The sequence below is a fragment of the Ascidiella aspersa genome, chromosome 2 (assembly GCF_963924565.1).
Source record: "Ascidiella aspersa chromosome 2, kaAscAspe10.2, whole genome shotgun sequence".
Lineage (NCBI taxonomy): Eukaryota > Metazoa > Chordata > Ascidiacea > Phlebobranchia > Ascidiidae > Ascidiella > Ascidiella aspersa.
Window position 1 is genome coordinate 9572494 of NC_139448.1, and position 23787 is coordinate 9596280.

The 23787-nt window shown below is 35.6% G+C and overlaps 1 protein-coding gene and 1 pseudogene across 1 annotated transcript in view; one reads left to right on the plus strand and one right to left on the minus strand.

The window, feature by feature from the left end:
* Window positions 1–13: 13 nt before the first annotated feature.
* LOC146163500 (structural maintenance of chromosomes protein 2-like) overlaps window positions 14–23787 on the plus strand; it is a 34645-nt gene continuing 10871 nt past the window's right edge. The window contains exons 1-19 of the mRNA XM_083383090.1: window positions 14–194; window positions 2747–2884; window positions 3016–3165; window positions 3902–4036; window positions 8744–8950; window positions 9936–10007; window positions 10660–10809; window positions 11643–11765; window positions 12791–12901; window positions 13228–13387; window positions 14121–14238; window positions 14564–14649; window positions 15042–15190; window positions 15961–16107; window positions 16472–16633; window positions 17213–17393; window positions 18130–18323; window positions 22742–22885; window positions 23533–23727. Of these exons, the coding sequence (XP_083239216.1) occupies window positions 27–194; window positions 2747–2884; window positions 3016–3165; window positions 3902–4036; window positions 8744–8950; window positions 9936–10007; window positions 10660–10809; window positions 11643–11765; window positions 12791–12901; window positions 13228–13387; window positions 14121–14238; window positions 14564–14649; window positions 15042–15190; window positions 15961–16107; window positions 16472–16633; window positions 17213–17393; window positions 18130–18323; window positions 22742–22885; window positions 23533–23727 (2790 nt within the window). The 5' untranslated portion in view covers window positions 14–26. The remainder of the gene's footprint in view (window positions 195–2746; window positions 2885–3015; window positions 3166–3901; window positions 4037–8743; window positions 8951–9935; window positions 10008–10659; window positions 10810–11642; window positions 11766–12790; window positions 12902–13227; window positions 13388–14120; window positions 14239–14563; window positions 14650–15041; window positions 15191–15960; window positions 16108–16471; window positions 16634–17212; window positions 17394–18129; window positions 18324–22741; window positions 22886–23532; window positions 23728–23787) is intronic.
* On the minus strand, window positions 20242–22120 carry LOC146163501 (intelectin-1a pseudogene; annotated as a pseudogene).

The following is a 23787-nucleotide window of genomic DNA, read 5'->3' on the forward strand; positions in this document are numbered from 1 at the left end:
TTTTAAAAGGATTAATATGCTGTAAAATGTTTATTAAAAGTGTAACAATCGATGGTTTTAAGTCGTATGCTCAACGTACTGAAATAAATGGATTTGACCATCTATTTAATGCTATTACTGGCTTAAACGGCAGTGGCAAGTCAAACATCCTTGATGCTATTTGCTTTCTTCTGGGAATAAGCAACCTTTCACATGTAAGTTGTTAACAAACTGTCTTATGTCTGTAAAAACGTGTATATATCATATTAAGCAATTATCAAAAATCAAAATTGTGTCCAGTGCTTTTATTTACAAAATTAAAAAAAACAAATAACTGTGGAAAGTATGGCAAGTAAAAAACATTCATATACACCCAATCATCCTGATTTTTTGGTTATGCTGGTCCCAGATTGTTAACTTTGAATTTTGCGCGGGAACACTTTGCAGCTAATTGATTAATAACGTTTACGCCAAAATTTGCGCGGCTGTAATAACGTTATTTGTAAAATTTGCACAACCGAAAATGGAGTAGTATACGGAAAACCGCAATTTTTCGCGACAAACGCATAAGTTGATTTTACATAAAATGCACGGCTATGACCGTGGCCTAGTGGGAAACTGCTCAGAAGAGTTATTCAGGCCTTACTTTCCAACCTGGTGCTGGTCTGTGAGACCCACCATACTTTCCAGATGGTATAAAAAACTAAAAAAACATATATATAATAGAGTGATTGGTACTAGGGCTCATCATTTGATTTCCGTTTCTTGTCAACTTTACTATAAATAGCCGCATATCTTGGTTCCTCTTCAGGTAGTGGTGAATTTAAAGCTAAAAAAAGCAAAATATTTGTGTACTTAATTTTTGAGTGTTGTTTATTACCTTTTTTACTGGCGGGTCTGCATTTTATGGCACTTTATGTCACTAAAGTTGTTTAAAGTGTATTACAAACATACTTCAATTGCTTACTTTAAATACAGAATAAAGGATTCAGAAGTATTTATCTTTTATATAAATAAACAAAGACATAATGTGTAAAAGTATAATTTTTTAAATATATATATAGAGTAAAACACAGTTCTCTTTCAGTTGTGTTTGATTTATTATTTAGCATTGTTGAACACCATCTAAGTTAGGATATAAAATCTTGTTTTTTAAATACATTTTTCTGATTTATATATATACATATATCTTTAATTTTACTCACTACTTAAATAAGTCACATTTGAGAAAACTCTGGCTTCCCGATTCCATTCACCCAAATCGGATTGGGATTGCGCCTCGCTTATATCTTCAACTGGATGAGTGCGCTCAGCGTTTAATGGAATAATATTGTTCTGTTCATTTTCTGTCAGAACCCAAGATGCTTGTTGTCTTCTAGAATAAAATTTAATTTTCTAAGGAAGATGTCTGATATACAACAGTGCTTTAAACTAGATAGAAACCTTACATATATAATACATGCTTAATATGTTAAAACAAGGTTAAGAATTTATGATGATAAAGCAAGGTAAACTGTTTCTCATGTTAATTTAATATGTTTTTTATTTCATTCATGTTATTTAAACATTGATTTCACAAATAAAAGCTTTTTTTGGGGGTAACTACCTGTTCTTTCTTATGTAGAGAATAATGCTCACCATTACAACAATAAACACTAAAATTGCAAGTGGTATTATGGCATAGTAGAGTTGTTCGTCTCTAAAAGCCGCCGCTGTTGAGGTTAAGGAACTTGGTTTGGGTGTTGAAACGGTTGTAGTGAGAGAACTGAATGGTTGGTTAACCGTAGTAGTTGACAAACTTGACTGCCCAGGGACTGTTGAACTAGTGCTAGGCAAACTTGCAATTGGACTTATTGTGCTAGAAATTGTCGGTGTCTCTTCTTTAGTTGTCATTTGAGCTGATGTAAGCATAGAAGATGTTGACTGTATTGCTGTTATACAATAAAGTTTGTTCAATAGAGCAGAAACAGTAGACTGCTATACAAAAGTATTTATACTATTGTTTGGTTAAAATTGAAAAAAATACCTTCTCAATTTGATATATTTCTATAATAATTTTTTTTACATATATGACAATTATTAGAAAAAAATTACCATTATTTAATTAACAATTTACCAGCTATATTTAAAATATAGTTACCAGACTTTTCACAAATATATCCATAGTTGTCTTCAAAGCATCCTTGACTGTGCCACTTGTAGTTTCCAAACTTCCACATGGCACAGCATGTTTCGTCTGCGTCAAATTCCTCACTCACATTATGCCAATTGGAATAATTCAGTGCGTTTCCGTTTGGCCATGACCATGTGGTATTTGACCTTGTTGCGCCAATCCAGAAATACTTATCGCCCGTGAAGTTCAATGCTCTAATTGTGCCCTCAATAAAATTTTGAGCAGAAGCTGATAAAACTGTGGCCAGTGTGGCACCAATATTTTCGCAACTTTCCTTCGCTTGTTCAAAATTTGTTTCTGAACGATTTACAAAGTATTCCGATTCAGAAATGTTCGATCTCGTCCAACTAACAGCTTGCATTTTTTGTTACACATCAACACACACAACTGGAATACTAATGCAATGCATGGCATACAACGTCCTGTGAGGTAGACAAATGGTGACTCATTGTGCTTGCTGAATCACACATTTTTTCTATTCCATTGGATGTATAAGGCGATTTGGTTTACATCAATTGACCTGCAAGTCGCTATACTAGTAATTTTGTCATCTGCTAATAGTGAGTGACGTTCTCTCGAATGATTTCATTACAGGTACGTGCGACCAACCTGCAAGATCTTGTGTACAAAAACGGGCAGGCAGGTATCAACAAAGCAACTGTGTCAATTACTTTCGACAATAGTAACAAAGAACAAAGTCCCATTGGAATGGAAGCCCACAATGAAATTACCGTAAATGTCTTTTATATTTTGTTATTGCAATATGTTAGTCATTTTAGTTTATTACAAATTAAAAAACTCAATTTACATTTTTTTTTTTTTTTTTTTTTCATTCAATAAATCCGTATAATATTTCTTTGCAGATAACACGTCAGATTGTGATTGGTGGAAGGAACAAGTACCTTATTAATGGAGTCAATGCTCAAAACTCGAGAGTTTCTGACTTATTCCGATCTGTTGGACTTAATGTCAATAACCCACATTTTCTTATTATGCAGGGTAGAGTCACTAAGGTAATGTATGTTACTCTAAAATAGTACCTGGTCTGCCTTGCAGCCAAGTATTACGCCAACCTGCATTTATTTCATAAACAATGTGTCATATTGCTGTGGTCTGCCTTACTTCCCTAGTGTGATTCATAATTTGTGAATTGTAAAGAGCTTAGCTATATCCTTTCACAGGCACACAATTGGTATACATTTATTTTATATTTTAAACCAACTGGTTCTTATGCCAGCATAGGCAGGACATGTTGTAGTGCCTCTAGCATTAATGATACAGCTCTTAGCATTAATAATACAGCTATACTTTCCATTAAAGCTAATATAGAAATAATAAAAAAGTCTCCAGTCTTACTAATGTGATATTTGTTTGTTACATTAAAGCTATTTTAAACGTAATCACATAAATAAAAAAATAGTGTCTTAAAAATAGCAAAAAAGGTTTTATGCCAAGACACCTTGAATAAAAAGTATAAAAAAAAAATAAAAATACTATAAAAAAATATATTGTTTGAAAAAATTACAACTTTAAAATGTTTAGTTTTGTTTTTCCATAACAAATATAGGTTTTCATGTGAAAATAATACATAAAATTAACATTTACTTTTCATTTTCAGCTTCGATTTATTTTTGAAAGGCCTTATGTGTCTATTTTTACCTTTTAGTTTAATTTCATTTGTGTACGCTTTTCTCACATTCACTGCTTTGTGTTGTATTATGTGTCTAACTATAGCTATACCTTATCCAGGTTATGAACATGAAACCTCCAGAAATACTTTCTATGATAGAAGAAGCAACAGGAACAAGCATGTATGAATCCAAGAAGGATTCTGCACAAAAAATGATTGAGAAAAAGGAAAATAAACTTTCCCAAATTAACCAGGTTTGTTTATTAAGATTATTGCATTTTACTATTCTATGTATTTATTGTTGTAACTTGTAATATTTAAAGATAATATTATTTATGGGAAAAATAGTTTCAGTATCAACTGATCTTATAAATTAATGAAACAAAATTATTAGGTTACTAGGCACCCCCATAACCTGTTACTGGTTTATATTGCAGTGAAAAGCCTGTAAAATAGACCAACAATATTTATCTGCAAATTTAGTTTTTGGCTGTGCCATAAAGAAAAAAAGTGTAAAAAGTAAACTCCAAGTTTTCCAACATTTAAAATTTAGCCACATTTCTGAATTAATTATCTATTTAAATTAAATAAACAATGAAGCTGAAAATTTAATTGAATAAATTCTGATAGAGATAATTTAATTTTACAAAAAAATATTTCCAGAAAATCAAGAGTTGGAAAAATCCTCAACATGCTGACTGTATTTTACGATTATCAGTTGTAAAATAAATAAAAAAGACCCTAATAAGTACATAGTGCCCAAGCGATTAAAAATAGTGTTTAACAAACAACAAAAATTATAAGTCAGCAAACGTACAACAGGCTCATTTTAGGGTAATTCCATGTCAAAGCAACCAGAAAAAAGGAAAATTTTAACCACTACACCTTGGATTTCTTTTATATTTGCCACACTTGTGGAGTTTTTCAGCCAGATCATTAAAAACTTTTTTTTGTCAAAATTGGTTGAGGGGTAAAAAAGTTATGTTATTTTAAAATTTGGGGTAATTTGTGCTCGGTCAACCATGAAATTCATTGATTTTCAGCTATGTCAACTTCAACATCTTGTATCTTTGTGATGGATTGAAGTTTGTGTTTGAAATAAAGTTTATTTAAAAGATAATAATTTAAGGTCCTATTGCTTAGATTTTTATGACATTTGAGGCTGAAGGTCAGAGGTCATGCAGAGGTTGAATATTTGTCTTTTTTGAAATCAGTGAAGCGGAACCCAATTTAAATGCGGAATATCTCAAAAGCGTTGACTTAAATTTTTGTGTTAAGGTGTCTATGGAGAGCTTATTCCAAGTACTTTCATTTAAACCAGGTTTCATTGCTCCTTTCAAGGGATACCACTGTCATATGAGCTGTGTAACATGACCGTCTAAAAAATAGCATTTTGGTTCGAATTACAAATTTATTTCAATACAAAGTCTGAATTACATTATTTTTTCAACTACTAAACTGTGACATTTGTTTTCAAATAAATTTATTTTCACAATATATATTTTATTCTTAAAATGTTTATGGAAGTACACTCCAAATACTTTTTTAAAACATGGGTGGATAAAGTGCATTATATCATGTTTTTTTTATTACAAATTTTTTTTTTATTACAAATGGAAATTTCTGTAGTTTTGTGAATTGTTTATCTAAAATTGTCGAAAAAGTACTCATCCAGTTATTAAAAATCCAGCTAATGAAGAGTTTAGTGCTCGCAGTTACACACTAATGAGGATTCTGAGTGCCATAGATTAACTATGGTAAAAGAATGTGGGTATATTCTATTTGCTGAACTACCTATAAAAGATAAATCGTTGCTATTAATAAGAGCCTTATTATAAGAAAAATTTGAAGGATAAAATTTGCTTGTATCACCATGCTTTATTCTTAAACACAAGATACAACTCCTTTAATGTAGACAGTATTAACCTCTTCTGTTCATATACTTTAGTTGCAACACTAACTTTGTCGCTAATTCCTGGCATTATACGTGTGTTGTCATTGCCACAGATTCAGCACAGCTTCTTTCTATGTTTCCTGCTGGCAATGGTTTTCTCTTTTGGTGTACATTTTTTTTGGATCTTGCTGGATGATGGTAGGCTATGAAGTTTTAATGGGATTGACTAATCACATGTAGGCTTGTGTTAAGCTGACTTGTGGAAAGATATAAATCGCTGTTGTCACTAGTGTTAGAGGCAGCTACAATAACATTCGTCTCAATTGACGATTCCGATGAAATGCTTTCATTTTCACTACAAATTAATTTTAGTTTTGTTTTGCAATTACTAGAATTTTTTGTCCAGGGATAAGCTTAAAATTATTTTGCTTAGTTTTTTGTGAAAAATCAAGTTGTATTTTTTGTAATTTAGCCATAATATTTGTTTTATGTGATTTAAATGGATTGCAGCAGACTTTTTGAGGCAGATCATATTTATTTAGGAAAAAGCATGGTGATACAAGCAAATTTTCTTTTTGCAATAAGTTTGCTCTTATTAATAACAACAATTTAGATAGTTTAGCAAATAGAATAGGCCGATATTCTTTTACCATAGTTAGTTTATGGCAGTCAGAATCCACATTAGTGTGTAAACCAACACTACAAGCACTAAACTCTTCATTAACTGGGTTTTCAATAACTTGATGAGTACTTTTTCGATAATTTTAGATAAACAATTCACAAAACTACAGAATTTATCAACTTGTAATGAATCTGAAATAAAAAAATATGATACAATGGACTTTATCTACCCATGTTTTAAAAAAAGTATTTGGAGGAGTATATTCTTCATAAACATTTTAAAAACAAAAAATATGTTGAGAAATTAATTTATTTAAAAAACAAATGTCACAGTTTAGTAGTTGAAAAAATAATGTAATTCAGACTTTGTATTGAAATAAATTTGTAATTCGAACCAAAATGCTATTTTTTAGACGGTCATGTTACACAGCTCATATGACAGTGGTATCCCTTGAAAGGAGCAATGAAACCTGGTTTAAATGAAAGTACTTGGAATAAGCTCTCCATAGACACCTTACACAAAAAAATTTAAGTCAACGCTTTTGAGATATTTCGCTTCTAAATTGGGTTCCGCTTCACTGATTTTTAAAATACACATTAGTTTGACCTGCACTTGACCTCTGACCTTAGAGCTGAAACAACAAAACAATGTAACAAATCTAACATTAGGTTATTATCTTTTAAATAAACTTAATTTTAAAGTAAAACTCCAATCCATTAAAAAGTTATGCTAGATTGAACTTTGCATGAGTAAAAATCAATGAGTTTCACGGTTCAGCGAGCACAAAATGCCCAATATTTCAAAACAACATAACTTTTTAACCCCTCAAAAAATTTTGGTAAAATAAAGTTTATTGTAATCAGGATGGAAAACTCTACACATGTACAAAATTTGAGCAATTTTGAAAACATATGGGTTAAATAGGTTGGTTGCTTTGACATGGAATTACCCTTTAGTAAGTTTCGGCTATGATTTTCATGCCTTAGCTCCTGTTCCAGTTGTAAAAAAGGCGATCAAGCAGGGCGTTTAGAAACTCAAATGTGTATAGAACTAAGAAAATAATAGCAAAGCAGGACTGTGCCGACTGTCGTAGCTTCTTTCGTTGAAGACTATAGTACATATAAACACAAAAATATTAAAGGAATCTCGAAAATAAACTATTCTGTTACTTATAAAATTAAAGCTGCCTGGTTTAGAGTTGCTTCTTCAGTTTCAGGCGAATAAAACCGCCAAGTATTACAAAAATAGTTACTGTAAAGCTATAATAAAAAAATATAGTAAAACCGCTTTTGCCACCTTTTTGTCTGCCATTGCCTCTTCATTGCAGTCGCTGGGCGAAAAGAACGACCAAAATGATAAAATAGTAAAAATAAACAATTCTGTAAATACTTACAAAAAAAATGGTTATACAACGGTTTTGTTGCAGAATGATTTCATTCACTGTCAGCAATCAAAACACAAATAGACAGTGATCAAATACATAAAAAATGACAACACAAAACTGACGGGTCCGCTCTCTGTCACTTCCGGTCTGGTTTTGGTGTCAGACGCTATATATGCAGAGCCACTACAATTAAACAAAAAAGACAACATAAAACAACAGTTACTTAGTATCTCATTTATTTTGCTTGATTGAGCATATGACACCATTTGGTTTCGGAACAGATCGCAATACTTTTAGGACAAAATATCGGGTATCGGTGTAACATGTCGAGTATCAGAAATCCCTAATCATAAACCAAATTAAATTACGCATTCTAGCCATAGTTTGCAGTTTTCAACCTAACATTTTTTGCGAAAAAAAATTTCAACAACTGCAACTAAGTTTCCCGGTGCGCAAACGAACAACGTGTTAAACACTATTGTGTTATTATGTTATTTGTTTGGTATGAATATAGTTGTTACAGTTCAGGAAGACTGTAAGTTTTCGCGGGATTGCTATCGGCATCGGACATTGCAAGTTCCAAGACCTTATCTTAAACCGGCGATGCTGAACCTTTTAATGTCATGGGCCATTCTTTTTTTAAACCTTGCGGCCACTTTTACTGAGAAATTCTGACACAAATACACCTTCGCACGTTTTAATGAAAGGCACACACACAAATGTGTTTTAATAACAACTGAGATCTAGCCCCTCGGAATCTGCTTTTGGACCAACGATTACGGCTTCCGTATCATTAGTACACCGAAAAGCCATCGCAGACTCTCCGAACCAGTTGATCTATGAGCTCAGTTGGTGGAGCGGCGGTCCCGGTATGACCGGAGGTCGTGAGTTCGAACCTCACCGCAGGCTAGTTGTTTTTCTAGCCTGCCCTGCTTGCATCACAGATCGACAAATTCGGCGAGTCTGCGATGGCTTTGCGGTTTACTACTATTCGCACGTTTTGGGTTTTAAATTATGCCTAAAATAGTGTTATCGCAATAACACACAAACTATCGTCTCAGACCCTGGACGAGGAAATAACGCCGACTCTACAGAAGCTTAGAGACGAGCGCTCGAGCTACCTCGAGTTCCAGAAGGTTCAGCGCGAGTCGGAGCGCATCAGTCGTCTAATTGTCGCCTACCAGTTCATGTCGGCCGACCGCGTCGCCAGCAGCGCCACCGGCGATCTTGATGGAATGCGCGAAGAAAAAGAGCAAATGCGCCAACAGGTCGGTCAAAGCATCAACCCTCTCTGTTGATATTTTTCGCCATTAAACGCAATAATATAGCGGCATATTCAAATTTTATATTATAAAGGCCTATACTCACAGAATATCCAAAACAAGTGCGTTTTGACCTGGAGTCTGCTTTAAATAGTTATAATGCAGATTTTTGCTCTGAATCATGATAGAGTAGCTGTTATGGTTTAAGGCTGATAACTAGGGCTAGTTTTGACCTAAAACATCGAAAAATATTACTTTTTTTGTGATTTAAGACCAATAACTAATAACTAGGGCTAATTTTGACCTGAACAATCCAAAAATATTACTTTATTTTGTGATTTAGGAGTACGACCAAACTAGGGCGAGGTTTGACCAAAAAATTGAAAAATATTACTTATTTTTTTAGGAATATATGACTTTATTTTTTGAGCATTAAATTATGCCAATCTGCGTAAATAACAACTCGCATTTTACATGTTTTTGAACAATGACACTACGAACAACGAACGAAACACTTGCGTCACACGAAATTTCTTTTAAAAAAATGTCTAACAGTTGTTTCACTGTTATCAATTTTACTACTCTGTGTCACCCAAAATAATTGACTTTAATTACTTGTACTAGCCCAATTAATTAACTAATCGTTGAGCTGTTCCTCAGCTGAGTTCACACATTGATTTGCTTGGTGTTAGGTAAACAGACGAGAGTTGTAAGCTTTTCCAGAGTGGCTCAAGCGTTAAGCAACAGCACCCTAGTTGAATGAAAATTGCCCACCCGGTTTATATGAAAGTTAATCGATGTATTCAAACAATAGACGGAACTATTTTGTGAAAAAACAACCTTTTCCTGGCAAAGTTGTGGGCTACTACCGCTTCTTTGCGTGTTTGACAAACAAGTTTAAAGGGCGTTAATTTGGGTTACGCAGAAAAATACGTGTGTTTAATTTGTTTCGATCACTTTCTATCGTTTATTTTACGCGTTTGTATCCCAGGTCGATAAACTAAGAGAAACTTTCGAAGAAGCGACCAAGGAAATTTCCGACATGGAACATTCGCTGGACACTGTAAGTTGACAAACTCGAACTGTGATTATTTCTGGTAGTTTTTTTTTCTGATTGACAATTAAGTGGCAGTTATATTCAACTATTGAAGGTTGCATTTTTATAGTGACATAGTCCTAAACTCCTAAATTTGTACAAGTACCTAAATTGTCCCCATTTCCGTGGAATTTAGCTTTTGCAAGTGGGACTAAAATGGTTTTCTATTGATTTTAACGAATTTATGAAAAATAATTAGCTATTCGTTTTACATTTGTTTTAATCAATCACCAAAAATAGTGGTTACTTAAAAATATGTCTGAAATTTGGTAACTATCACGAAACTGCTGCTTATCTCACAATAAATGCATCTTGCTATAAGTTAGGCAGCTATAGGTTTTATAAGTTGTTTTAATTCATCGCTAACAAATTAGTTACCTTTTAAAAAAATATCTAAAGTTTTGTAACGATCACGAAAATACTATTATCTCTCAAAACAAATTCATCTTAATATAACTTAGGCAGCCATTGGTTTTATATCTTGTTTTAATTGATCACTAACAAATTGGTTACATTTAAAAAATGTCTAAATTTTGGTAACGATTACCAAAGTGCAGCCTATCTCTAAAGAACTACATCTTGCCATAAAAAAGAGACTTTTTTACACCTTGCTACACAGGAAGGGGGGAGCAAACTGAAAGAACTGGAAAAGATTCTGGGCGATACTGAGAAGGCAGAAGCCAAAGCACACAGCGACCTTACAAACCAGAAGAACGTCGTCAACGCAGAGAACAAGAAGCTTAAGGCTCTCCAGAAAAGCAAGGCCGAGGTAAAAGCAATTTTTGTGTGCCTAGTAACACAGGGTGTTGTTTTAAAGAACGTTAAATTAAACTGTTACTTAACCCGTCGTTGATCTTACAAGTGTCTGTCACGAGTACGTTATTTTGTTGAAAACAACCATTGTTTTTAACTGATTTGTAAGATTTTTGTGGTACATTAGTATAACAAAGTACAGGGTTGCCACAAAGTCTTTAAGTATTTTATGGTCTTTGATTGTTTTTGAATTTCTTGCGTATTTAAGAGTTTCTTAATCGCGCTAGGTTTTTCCTGAAGTCTCTGTGTTTTATTATCAGCTTAGGTTTTGGTTTTAGAAAATGCCGTAGTAAAACAAATTGGTAACTGTTTTATTGCGCGGATTGTGACATTTACACTGATTTGTTCTTCAATATAATCTTAACACGTCCAATTTTAGATCTTTAATCATTTTTTAAGTCTTTGATTTACGATAATTGCAATATACATTACTTACAAAAACGAAACTTGCTTGCAATACAAATAGGCTTTTATCGTTTAGTCGTGTCTCGTCTTTTAATATAAGAAATATTTACAGATCCGTGTTTAGTCAAAACGGATGCCACAAAGCCTTTGAAATTTTTGAAATATTTAATTTGCGTTTTGAAAAGTCTTTGATTAGTCTTTGAATTTATTTCATCTTTAGTTTAAGTTATCGGTTAAGAAAGTGCGTTGAGAAAGAAACGGTAGTTTTATCTAATTTATAAAACTGTGTGGCAACTTTATCAACACAAACTTCATTGAAAAAAATGATACCAGTAACAACAAAATTCCACACAATATATATATATTTATTATTTCGCGATGCAGTGCGAGGCGACAATCAACAAAAAGAAGAAGTTTGTGACGAAACAAGAGGAAAAGTGCGAGAAAGCTGACCAGGAGTGCAAGAAACACGCCGACGTGTCCACCGCTGCACAAAACCACTTCCAGGTATATTCGGTCGTCGCAAATGCATTCTTTAGGCCGTCATGTGAAAAAAATGTTAATCAAACCAAGTAAAAATCCAATATTTACAATAGGGACATGCGGCACTTGAGCGCGTTTCAAGTTTTCAAGTTTTTATTTTTCTCCCCATCCACGCTTAATACATACACACGCAAAATAGAAAAGTAAATAACGTTACCGGAGGATGAGCCTTGAACCACAAGTGGTTATACAAAGAGACCGGCCCTTTTTGCGTTTTAGCCTTTTGCCCATATTTTGGTTATAAAGTAAGTTTCACGAACCAATATTTACGCAGCAAGTAAGGACTGAATAAATCACAACCAGTGGTAAAAATTTAGTTTCACGTACAGGGCGTACTGAATTAGAATTATAGTTTTAATGTTTTCACAGCTGGCCATAAGGATAATTGGTGGCAAAATACAAAAAAATTGTTAAACTGGGGTTGATGATACGATGCAGACAATCGAACGATTCGCTTCCTATTTTCCATAAATGGCTGTTGAAAATTTTAACTACTCGAAACGCTTTCACTACAAGTACTTCAGCTTCCTTACGCTTAGGTTAAATAAATTTGAATATTTCTCTCAAACATATATACGTTTGGTAAATTGTGAGGCAAAAGAATAAGCGACCAACGAAGTTTAAAACTGATGCTTAGTCGGTACTCGTCGTATACTAGGGTGGTAGCGGTGCCGATCCGATTCCAAATTTTTTTTATATTGACATTTAAGCCATGATTTGGTCCAACGCAGCGATTTTGCCTTAAATAGATTTCTCAAAAAATTGTAAATTAACAACTGGGGGTTACTGAACTTATTTATGCAAAAGCAGTGCTGTGCTTACTGAAAAAAAAAAATAAATAAAAATAACTTTTCGATTTCATCTATTTTGCTCCTTTGGGCATAACAATAGCGTTATTTGCTATCGGTACATATCGCGATGATTTTCGAATAAACTGTCGAGTATAGGAGATCCCTAACTGCTTCGATTAATACACAAACCGGTTTCAGGCGGTTGCGGCCGGTTTGGCGAAAGCGGACGACGGAGTGGAAGCCTCTTGGAACTCACAGCTGCTGCAAGTCAAGAAGGAAATCAGCGATTTCGAGAGCGAACTAAAAAAGGTTGTTTTTCACTATTTTGTTTTTACACTTCGCGACCATTTTAGGTCCACTTTTATTATAACGTGACTTATATAAATTTTGCTTCTTTTTTTCAATAAAGTATACTATGCACGGATCCGTAATGTAGCTTGAAAATGAATGTCAAAGCCCAATGGGTCTGTCACATTAACTCATGGTCATACAATTGCGGATAGAAACATTTTTTTTAAAGATGATATCGATTTATTTCACCTATTTGGCTTTGACATTTATTTTAAGTAAAAGAAACAAGTTAAAAATGTTTAAAAACCACCGACCTAAAACAAACAACGCACACATCCCTGTAGGTCGACCTGCGCATGAAACACGCCAACAAGGAGCTCAAACCGAAGCAGGCGCAGCTGAAAAGCACCGAGGCTTCCTACAAGAAGGACGAGGCCGTGCTGAAGGAGGCAGAAAAGGCTTGTCAGAAGCACAAGGCCCGTGTCGAAAAGCTGGGCTACCAAGGTACGGGTTTGGCATTTATTGTTTCGATGTAAATTGTAAATAGGTTAAATTATTATCGGACAGTTTTTTTTTTACAAATAGTTGCTTTAATGTTTGAGGTAAAACTTTTGTGTGTTTTGTATGTTTTTTTTTTATGAAAGTTGTGTCTGCAATTAACTGGATAAAAATGGATTGCTTGTAAATTATAAAATTATTTTATTTGTTCGAGTAAGTTAATGTTAGTTGTAAACAGATTAACTTTTCGGAAAGGCTTCGTTTTTACAAATAGATGCTTTAATGTTTACCTTGAACTTTTGTGCGTTTTGTTTCAACATTTTTTTATGAAAAGTTTTAACATTTTTTATGAAAATGTCTGCAAAATAAACTGAACAAAAAAGGATTTGTTGTAATTGTCAAATTAAATATCCGAGTAAGTTAATGTTACGTCATTTGATGCGTTATTTATCATCAAAATAATTTGTAAGGAGGTAGCAATTACTGTTTGTGGAAACTGCATTTCGTTGTATATGATTAACAAACTCTAAAATCGTGAAAAGCGTTGCTTGTAACCGAGCTCGTCAATCATATTTTTATGGTGCTTCGATATACACAAATAAAAGTTAAGTTGACACTCTATTGACTAACTCAAAGGTTTGACTTGAATACGTGTACCAGAAAACGTGCAACGTGCATACTGTCACCACAAGGCCGAAAAACATTTACTACAAGTTCCGACTTTATGTTTCGTTCCTAGAGGGCAAAAAGGAAGAACTTCTGCACCGCAAGAAGGAGCTTTCTAGAGAGATTTCCAAACTCCGAAGTCAAACACAAGACCTTTACAACCGATTTCCGCACCTGCAATTTGATTACAAGTAATACAGTTTTTCTTGCGTAATAGGAAAGCTCGATAACATGCCTTTTAAAGCTAATTAAAAATACCTTGTCTTTGTAAAAGTGTATCAAATTGAGAAAAACTTTGTTGTTATTCGTTTTCAATATTCGTTGATTTTTTGTATAGAAAATTATCCAATTTTAAAGTGATGTATATCAGTTTATTTAAAAAAATAAACTGAGAAAAAGTGAATCAATAGTTTGGATTCGGTAACTTACAATTCGCCAACTATTAGTGCGGTTATGCTTGTCTGAAAAAATGTTAGGGTCCTCGCTAAAATATTTAAAATACTTTTGGATTTGCAGAGATCCGGAAGCCAACTGGAACCGCGATAAAGTAAAGGGTTTAGTTGCAGAGCTCGTCGATATTAAGGATGTCGGAAACGCAACTGGTAAGACGTATTTTATAATCCTATATATCGATCTATTTTCAGACAATAAATGACAAAATGGCCGCTGACCATTTTTAGCTTAGTAACATGAAGATTATAAATTATTGGTTTCTTTGACGATGAAAAACAAAAAATGTTTCGCTGATCTCACACAACCATCTTGAATGCTAATTAAATCTTAAGAGCGTGTGAGTGTTTTGCGGGAGATACGATAACATCACTCTCTGGTTCTAAAGCTGACCGAAAATGGCTTACCTTTTCCGAAAGCTATAGGCTAATGACCGCAGATGGAAATCGTTAACGTTTTTTTAACCAACCACCGGGTCGCCTTATATTCCTTAATTCAACTTCTTGTCCGAAATAACTCGTAATTCTTACCCTGCTCAACACAGCACTGGAAGTGGTGGCTGGTGGTCGTCTGTACAACGTAGTGGTTGACACACACGACACTGGAGGCAAACTGCTTAAGAATGGACAGCTGAAGAGACGCGTCACCATCATTCCCATCAACAAAGTGGCGGCTCGCTCACTCGACCAAAGGGTAGGAACTGCTGAATACTTTTTGTTCTGTTAACAATACGAGACAAGTAAGAACATGCCGTTTAGAAATAACCTAACGATTGTCATGGCATGGTCATAATTTATGTACAAAAAAAATTTTGGTGAACCTTCAGTACGTGAAAAGACGCATGTTGACCAATGTTGATCACACCGTTTTGCGCATTGGAAAACGCAATTAATTTGATTTCTTAAAATAAAAACTGTTGTGTTAACCAAGAAATAGATCGAAATATTAATTTGTAATAATAATATAAATTTTTTTTAATTCAGTGAGTTAACGGATCTGAGTTGAAGGTGTATATTTTCGAAACCAACAAAGTCGTTCATTATAGGAGCTAATAAAAGGCTTCTGCTTCGATATGCCCTGTATCAGGGATGGCGAACCTTTTTTTTACGTTGGTCACGAACGTTAACAAAACTACAGTATCAATTTCACGATGTTATATGAATTTAGGAGAAGCCCCGTGCTGTAAGTGTGAGGATTGTACCATAACATGGTTTTAACAATAGTGCCTTATTAGAAAGATTTTTTTAAAATTTATTTTTTAATTAGGTTATAATTTATTTATAAAAAGACAAGTGGGTCACCGTGTAAACCGCGCGTCAGTGATTGTAGCAAAACTTAACAAAATCTACGCTGAAACCTTCCTAATGCTGTTCTTAGCGGTAATAGTCGCCACTTACCTGGCAGCTGATCGCACTTTCTCATTCACGCTTTTTAAAATATGATATCCACAATGTTGCCTTTAGACTGTCCAGCGCGCCAAGTCTCTGGTCGGGGCCGACAACGTCCACCTCGCTCTGTCGCTGGTCGGAGGCGAAAGCGAAATACAGAAGGCGCTCGAGTTCGTTTTCGGCTCCACCCTCGTCTGCGACACTATGGAGCACGCGAACAAGGTACGGTGGTTGACGAGTGCGTTATTTCCTATACTTGTTGCCCTTTTGTAGGCCATATGGCGTTGCCTGCGAGCTACTATTGTATTGTTAGGTTTTCCGGTTTGAGTATTATTCTAGGAAATGCATAAAAAGGTTTGTGTGTATTCGCTACTTTTACCAGCAATACCAAAGTTTATGGGATTGTCTTAGCAAACGTTAATGGGGTTGTCTCCATTTGTTGTTATTGGCATTATTGATCATACGCTTTAAATTTTTTTAAAGCCGTTTTCTTATTGAACTGAAGTTAAAGAAACTTACAGAATTTTTGTTTAGAATTTCATCAAATCAGCACTTTTAATAAAAAAGTTGCTTATTTTTGTTTTAGGTTGCATTCGACCCCAACGTTAAGACCCGGAGCGTGACGTTAGCAGGGGAGGTTTACGACCCCTCGGGAACACTTACGGGGGGCGCCCGACCCAAATCCGCCCCCATTCTTGCCGAACTGCAGAGGGTGAAATCGTTCAGAGAGGATCTAAAGTCCAAAGAGGTATGGGTTTTCGCGAAGTGAGAATGTGTACTCTAAAAACTCGATAGAATCCGCAAACAATACCTTTCTGCCTTTTAAACAATGCTTTACCGGCGAACTTGTTTATTTATGCATTTATTGTGAGGTAACTATTTCGAATTTATTAGTTTTTGCTGCAACTAGAATAAAACTCGGTCTTCAGATAGCTTAATCAGGATCGCTTTTTTATCAGCATACTTTTTTTTGATATATGAAACAATTTATAAGTGTCACAAGATTTGATTTTACATAACAATATGTTTAGTCCTCAAAGACGAAATAAAGGACTTTTTCGTTACTGTGACTGTGGGTGTTGCGGAATTTAGCTAAACAGAGCATTTAACATTATAATTACGTTATTCTAAACAAAACCTTAATAACGTTAAAAGTAACAAAACAAAGACCTTATAATGAGCCACACGGGGAGAGTAACTATAAATTTAAAAAGTTGTAAAAAAAAACATAAAAGTCTTTAAAAAACGGTATACTTGGTTTCCCGCAACAACTCTACTCGGCTGTCACTAAAGCATAAACTGCTTACCAGCCCTAATCGTTTTTCAGCGTGAATATCGCGAGCTGGAAAAGTCAATCGTCCAAGCCACGTCACTCGCCGAGCAGTACGACGACTTCCAAGGTCAGGTTAACCTCAAGCAGAGCGAGATCGAAATCCTGCAATCTCGCCTCAACGACGGATCGCACGGAAGGCTGCTGGCCGAGGTTAAGGCGCTGCAAGTCGTTCTTGGTAAGTCGATTTGCGATGATCGTGAAGCGTTGGCTCGCGTGGTCGTTAGGACTTAAAATAATTATGTCCGATGCCTCGTATTTTTGCTTTTGATTTTGTGTCACTATTGGCAAATAAGCAAATTTGGTAAAACTTGAAACGTGCGAAGGAAATGTTTTTTAGAGTTTTAGGCTAAAATTTGACTTAGAAAATTAGCTACCTTCGATCGTTATCTTACTCTTTTTGAGAAATTCAAGTTTTAAACTAGGATCGTAGCGTTGAATCGTCACTGTCCCATGGCTATTTGAGTTTGATATCTGTACCACCCTGCTACAGGATGAATACTGATGCTTCAACCTAGCTTAGATTTCAGTTCGCACCAATAGCATCAAGCATTTAAGGTTTGAAGTTCAGGCTGTAGATATTTAAAAGCGAAAAACTAACGACTCTGCAATTGCAGTGTTGTAGTTGAAATGTTGTGTGTTCTTATCACAATTTAGAGTTAGAGTTTTCTTCTCAACAAAAACGTAAAACTATAGGCCTGAGCAAAGTTCTTCGAATCCAAGTTAAGGATTCGGCCAAATCATGTCTTAGACGTCCAAATAGAAAAAAAAAAAAAAACTGCCAACGGCGGTTTGGCATTGGGGAAAAAGAAAACTCCGCCACCAAAAGTGCAAGCATTGGGGAAACTTTGACCCGACCAAACATGTGAGGTTAAATATTCGACCCAAAAATCAAACCCTGTTTTTTTACCCAGAGGAATGCAAGGAGACCTTGGGAAGCTCAAAAGAGACACTAGCCAAGCTGCATGAGCGGGGCAAGGAGCTGCAGCGCAAGATCGACAACGCGCCCGCCGAGAGGGAACGGGAACTGAAACAAGCCGAAGCTGAGATGAAGAAGGCGGCGCTGGACGCAGAGAAATCGTCGCAGGCCGCCGAAACACTGAAAGAGGTGATAAAAAACAAATCCGGCCCGCGGCATATTACTTTAGTTTAGATCCGTGGTTCTCAACCTTTTTCTGTCGTGACCCATTTACGTTGCAAAAAAATTCTGTGGCTCAATAGAATTTTTATGAAAGAAAAAACTTTAAAATAGGTTTAGATAAAAACACAACAGAACATATTTCAAAACAGATTATTATTTATTCAACCGTGCATTAGTGAGATACTTGCGGCTGAACAATAAATTTACATTCCTTTTTAATTCCCCCCTAGGCCATTATTCCTGTAAAATTAAATATAATGACACAAATGAAACTAAATCTAGCTTTTTAAACTGTGGCCCACCTCAAATGTGTTTATGGCCCAGCAGTGAGACATGGCCTACTGGTTGAGAACCGCTGCTTTAAATGAAGTACAGGTTAAATGTTGTCGGGTGCAACCTTAAACTAAATTTCGATGTATTGCAAAAATATATATTCTGGAAATACATTCTTCTGGTATTTATTTGCTGACCGACGTTTCGCCTACCTTTCCAAAGTGCCTTTATCAGGGATTGTGAAACACCACGCAAAGTCAAACGACACACAAAAAGGAGATAAAATGCGAAAAACAACGTTGTGTAAAAGCAATGTTTAAATGCGAGGAACAGCGAATGAAACGAGATGTTTTGCATATTTTATCTCCTTCATTTGCGTCGTTTCACTTTGCTTCGTGTTTGTCGTGTTGTTGTTACATTCCCTGATAAAGGAATCCTGGATAGGTAGCCGAAACGTCGGTCAACAAATAAATACCAGAAGAACTTATTTTCAGTATATACTATGCCTGGTAGCAGCGGCATGGTCATTTGTATATATTTCTTTTGTCAAATGATAATCAAGTTTATAAAGTTTAACAAAAAAAATTATTATCCGGCCCTTTTTCAAAAAAAATTAATGATCCCTGATGTAAATCCTCAAATTGGTTTGGTTGTGTTGTTGCTGAATCGAAAACAGAAAATGTATTACTGTAATTTAGTTCTTTACTCAGTTAAATTTCAAACTGAGGAATGCAAGCTCACTTTCTTATGCTTTATTTAACCAACTTTCTTTTTATACGGTTTCGTTTGTTTGAACTAACGTGATAATAACCCTAAAAATAATAATCTATTAGTCTCCCGAAAGTGACTTTGACATGGCAAAGGTTTTTATTTATTAACAACAACGGAATTTGACCTTGTCCTGTAAATAGTTTTATGCGCTGCATTAATGGTTGACAGTTGACAAAGCAAACCAATTCCTTGTAAAATGTATGTTAATATGCAACTTCTTGATTAAACACGCATCATTAGCCAATTGTTAAGCCATAAGCACATCATGGAAATTGTTTTGTTTTTTAATTTTTAAAATCACAAACGTCTTTGGGAGGATCATTTGATTCAAAAAGCTTCTTTTAACCTAATTTAGCCTGGACCATTTTCAAAAATATTTTTAGTAAGTTCCCGAAAACACAAGATCATAGGTTATTTATCTTAATATCTCATAAAACAAATGGAGAAAAATAAAAAGGGTGCGGTGAAGCTGAATTAGAAATACATTCATAATTGTTGCACCCGCCAAAAACACTAAAATATTTGGCATAGAGTCTATACAGCTTTCGTTGTGTATTGCATAATCTACATAAAGGCGGAACAGGCACGCGAGCAACATGGGCTGCAGGTTTTTATAGTGCACGTTTATACTAGAGCCGGTTTCCTTGTTTATTTTTGTTTATTCGTTTGTATTTTTTTTAATTCTGATAATGAACCACCGATTTCTATGAAGCACAAATGAATGAAGGATCGCACGAAATCCTATCATTTAAGAAAGCGTATACGACCGCAAGCAATCCAGCTTATTGTCTATTAAAATTATTTTTTTATAGAATTAAAGGAGCCGCCACCTTGAGCTATACTAGCGGTAAAATATAAGAAAGGTTGATTCAAGGAGATATCTGTCGACGTTCCAGTCGTTGTGTGTTCCATATCCTGTGTCGGACCACCCCGCGAAATCACCGCAATGTCTTTCGTATTCGTTTTTTCCCGTCGAACCCAAGCAGTAGTGTTCCACGTCGCCATTCGCGGCAACTTTGTGGCCCGGGCAAAGCGCGAAGGCACATTTTTGGTTGTTGATGACGCGAAACTGCACAGAAACAAATTGGCCTTTGGCACAAAGTCGAGTTATTTTGCAGTAATAGCAGTGTCTGTGTGTTTTACCTTGTTAGAATCTACCAAGCAAGACCAGTTGGCGCAACATTAGCACATTTTATTCTATAAACACATTGAACTTACGTAAGTAATATGCATGGTACAATCTTCAGTCATTTCAACAGTGTTGCAATGACTTGAGTCAACAACTTAACTCATACTCCACTTAAGTCACCGTTGTTAAATGACTTTATTAATTTCGACATAAGTGTTTATTAAATAATTCTTGGGTAAAATTGGGTTATTTAGCTCAATGTTCGTACGTAAAATAAATTTCTTTCTATATACGTGTTTAAATTGGAGGTGTGGTATATTTGAAATAATGCTCATAAATATCGGACGATTTCACTTATTTCTATGGTATAAAGTTTAACTCGGATTCAGTGACTTAACTTGGGCTTGTTCTGATAACTATTTGGACTAGGACTCGCCTTGCGATTTAATGCAAATGGCTTTAAACTGGGTCTTTAGTCATTGTAAAATAACTTGGTTACAACACTGATACAATGTACCTGCATATATCCGGGTATCATGTGAGGCTGACTGTTTGGGCCGAAGTGTCCGATGTAATCTGACCCGGAGCCTTGATCGTACACGACGGGAATGGCTGGGCCGTGGCCAGAAGGAAAAGTGTACGCGCCAGACAGCACCGGGAAATGGGACTTGTAAAGGTTATAAAGGTTTCCTTGATAGGTTTGCAGAAAGCCGGACGTGGTGCGGTATCGGAGATAGGAGTCTTTTCTCCAATTCGCAAAGGGCGATCGGTTAGGCAGCTGCCATATCATTACGTCGCCAGCATCGATGCCAAAGTACCCCGGGTTTTTGTAATCGTCGCTAGTTGCCGATATAACGTCACCGAAAGTGCTCTGGTCCTCCCAACTTAGACTGCTAAGCTGGTTGGAAGAGTAGCCTTGCTCGCTCGACCATCTATCTCCAGCTGTACACCGGCCATTGGTGTGAGCGTTGTTCTCGTGTATCGAGGCCACGAGAGTCCAGCCCCCACCGTTGGTCTGCATATCGCAGTAGGTCTGGTATTGGAAGCCATCGGAATCGACCAACTTGTGTATACCGCTCGTTTTAATTCCGACGTCCCGCGCTGCCTTGCAAGACTTGTACAGCTTTTCGTGCTCGGTTTGCTGCGTTTTTGCTATAATATAATGTAATACTTTTTTCTATTCTTGATTATTTAAAAAAAGTAGTCGATCTCACTCGGCCGATGACAACCGTTTGTGTTGTTTATCGAAAGCCTCACGCTTTAAATATACATTTTATTCTCACCGAAACTATTAACTACAGATATGTGAAAAACATGCTTGTGTGTCACATTGTCAGCCCCCTTTATTCAGTTTCTTTATAATTGTGACAAAAGGTAGTACCTGGCCCAAGTATGGCTGTGCCAGTCTAAAGCTAAAATGAAATCATTTCTAACGGGTCTTCCCAGGTCCTTGTTAGTTTTTTTAATAAAGAATAACAAAGTTAGTGAACTTACACTGTGAGGCCAGGATCGCACAGGGTACTGTAATCGCCGTAATAATGACTATTCCTCCAAGAACTCCAGCTACAACGTAGCTCGTTTTGATTTGCATTTTGACTAAAATATCCGATCAGCTCTTACAACAAAAAATTCCGCTTTTAATTTGTTTTTGCCTAAAACTATTGTAAACGTTTACCTATTTCATACAATACCTTTATATTATAATATAAATTAACTTATATGTATTTACAATTTCATTAATTTGAATTTGCAAATGCAAGAAAAAAATGTCACAAATCTTATACCTTGATATACGGTCATTATAGTTCAGGAGCTTTGCAGGCAGCTAATCGAACATTAGTTGCGCTGTGCGGTGTACGTCAGTTAAACCGACGGCGTGTTACAATATTTGCTAGACTAACTTAATGCACACAAGGTGTAATATTACTGTCACAAACCCCTTGTAAACCTCATGATTTACGTTTTTGAAATTTGATATGCATCAAATTGGGTTTGGAAATGTGCTTTTATTAAGGCTATTTTCAACCAAAAAAAGTTTTTTCTTGCAAAGTGTTATACAAGTCATCAGTTTTCAAACGTGTAAATTTTGCTAAGTGGTAGGAATTGTATCTTCCACGTGCCAAACGAAAAAAATACTAATTAGCGATACTTAAAAAGTTTTTGTTTAAAATCTGCCTTTTTGTGCGTTTTAACGTTTTGTAAATGTGCACAGGAACTGAATACTTTGGCGCTAGAAATCGAGGAGCTCGCCCAAGAAGAAATCGAGTACGACCAACAGCTCTCTGCCGCCGACGAGCGGATAAAGGCGGCGCAGGAAGTGTACGGAAAGCTCAAAGAAAAAGTTCAGGACGCGGCGGTAATTATTTCGTTTTTAATTTCATAACCACCGGTTACCTTGATAGAAAACATATACTTCTACCTATTGTGTGCTTGCCGCAGCTCTCATTTGATGGAGGATAAGGTACAGACAAAGAATTTCATTATGAGCAGATGTGCGGAATCGTTCTTTTTTACACCACCACAGCTAAATAAGCTTAATTTTCCACTTTGCTCAGAAATCAATTATCTTTTTTAAAAATAATATGTTCGCCAACTTGTTCGAACCTTGGCACTCACCGTCATCAATTTTATTCTTTTTAATTATACAGCCTTAAATTAAATATATATTTTTATTAGGCTACACCTGAAATTTAGTTCTGTTTCATTACAAACTAAACGATTAAATACTATTTTTTACAAATTGTCATTCAAATCTATTTTATCGCAAACCCCACTCTGGGAAACTCCCTTCTGCAAGAGGAAACGACTTCATTTTAACACAAGAATTTTTTTTAAGTTTCTAAATTTTACTGCAAATACGAAAATGTTCTGGTCGACATTTGAATATCATCTTCCTCGCAACTCTAGTAACTTCATTTTACCAGAATGTATTCCCCCGCAAAAACCACAACGTTCTCTTTCCCTTCACATTTTATAAAATCCCTTTGTTCCTCCTTCCTCCAGGCTCTGGTCCAGACGTCGAAGAGCAACCTCCAGTCACACCGGGAGCACATCCAGCTGGTGAGCAGGGACATTCAGGCGAGGAGCAAGGCAAAAGCTTCCGTCCACCAGGAGATCCTCCAGTGGACTCGCAAGTTCCAGGAGCAGGAAGCCGCCATCCAGAAGCACATCTCCGAGAGCAAGGACGCCTCCGATAAAGTGAGATTTTCGAAATACTCTAGAACAGAGGTTCCCGACCTGGGGGCTATTTTAATTTAT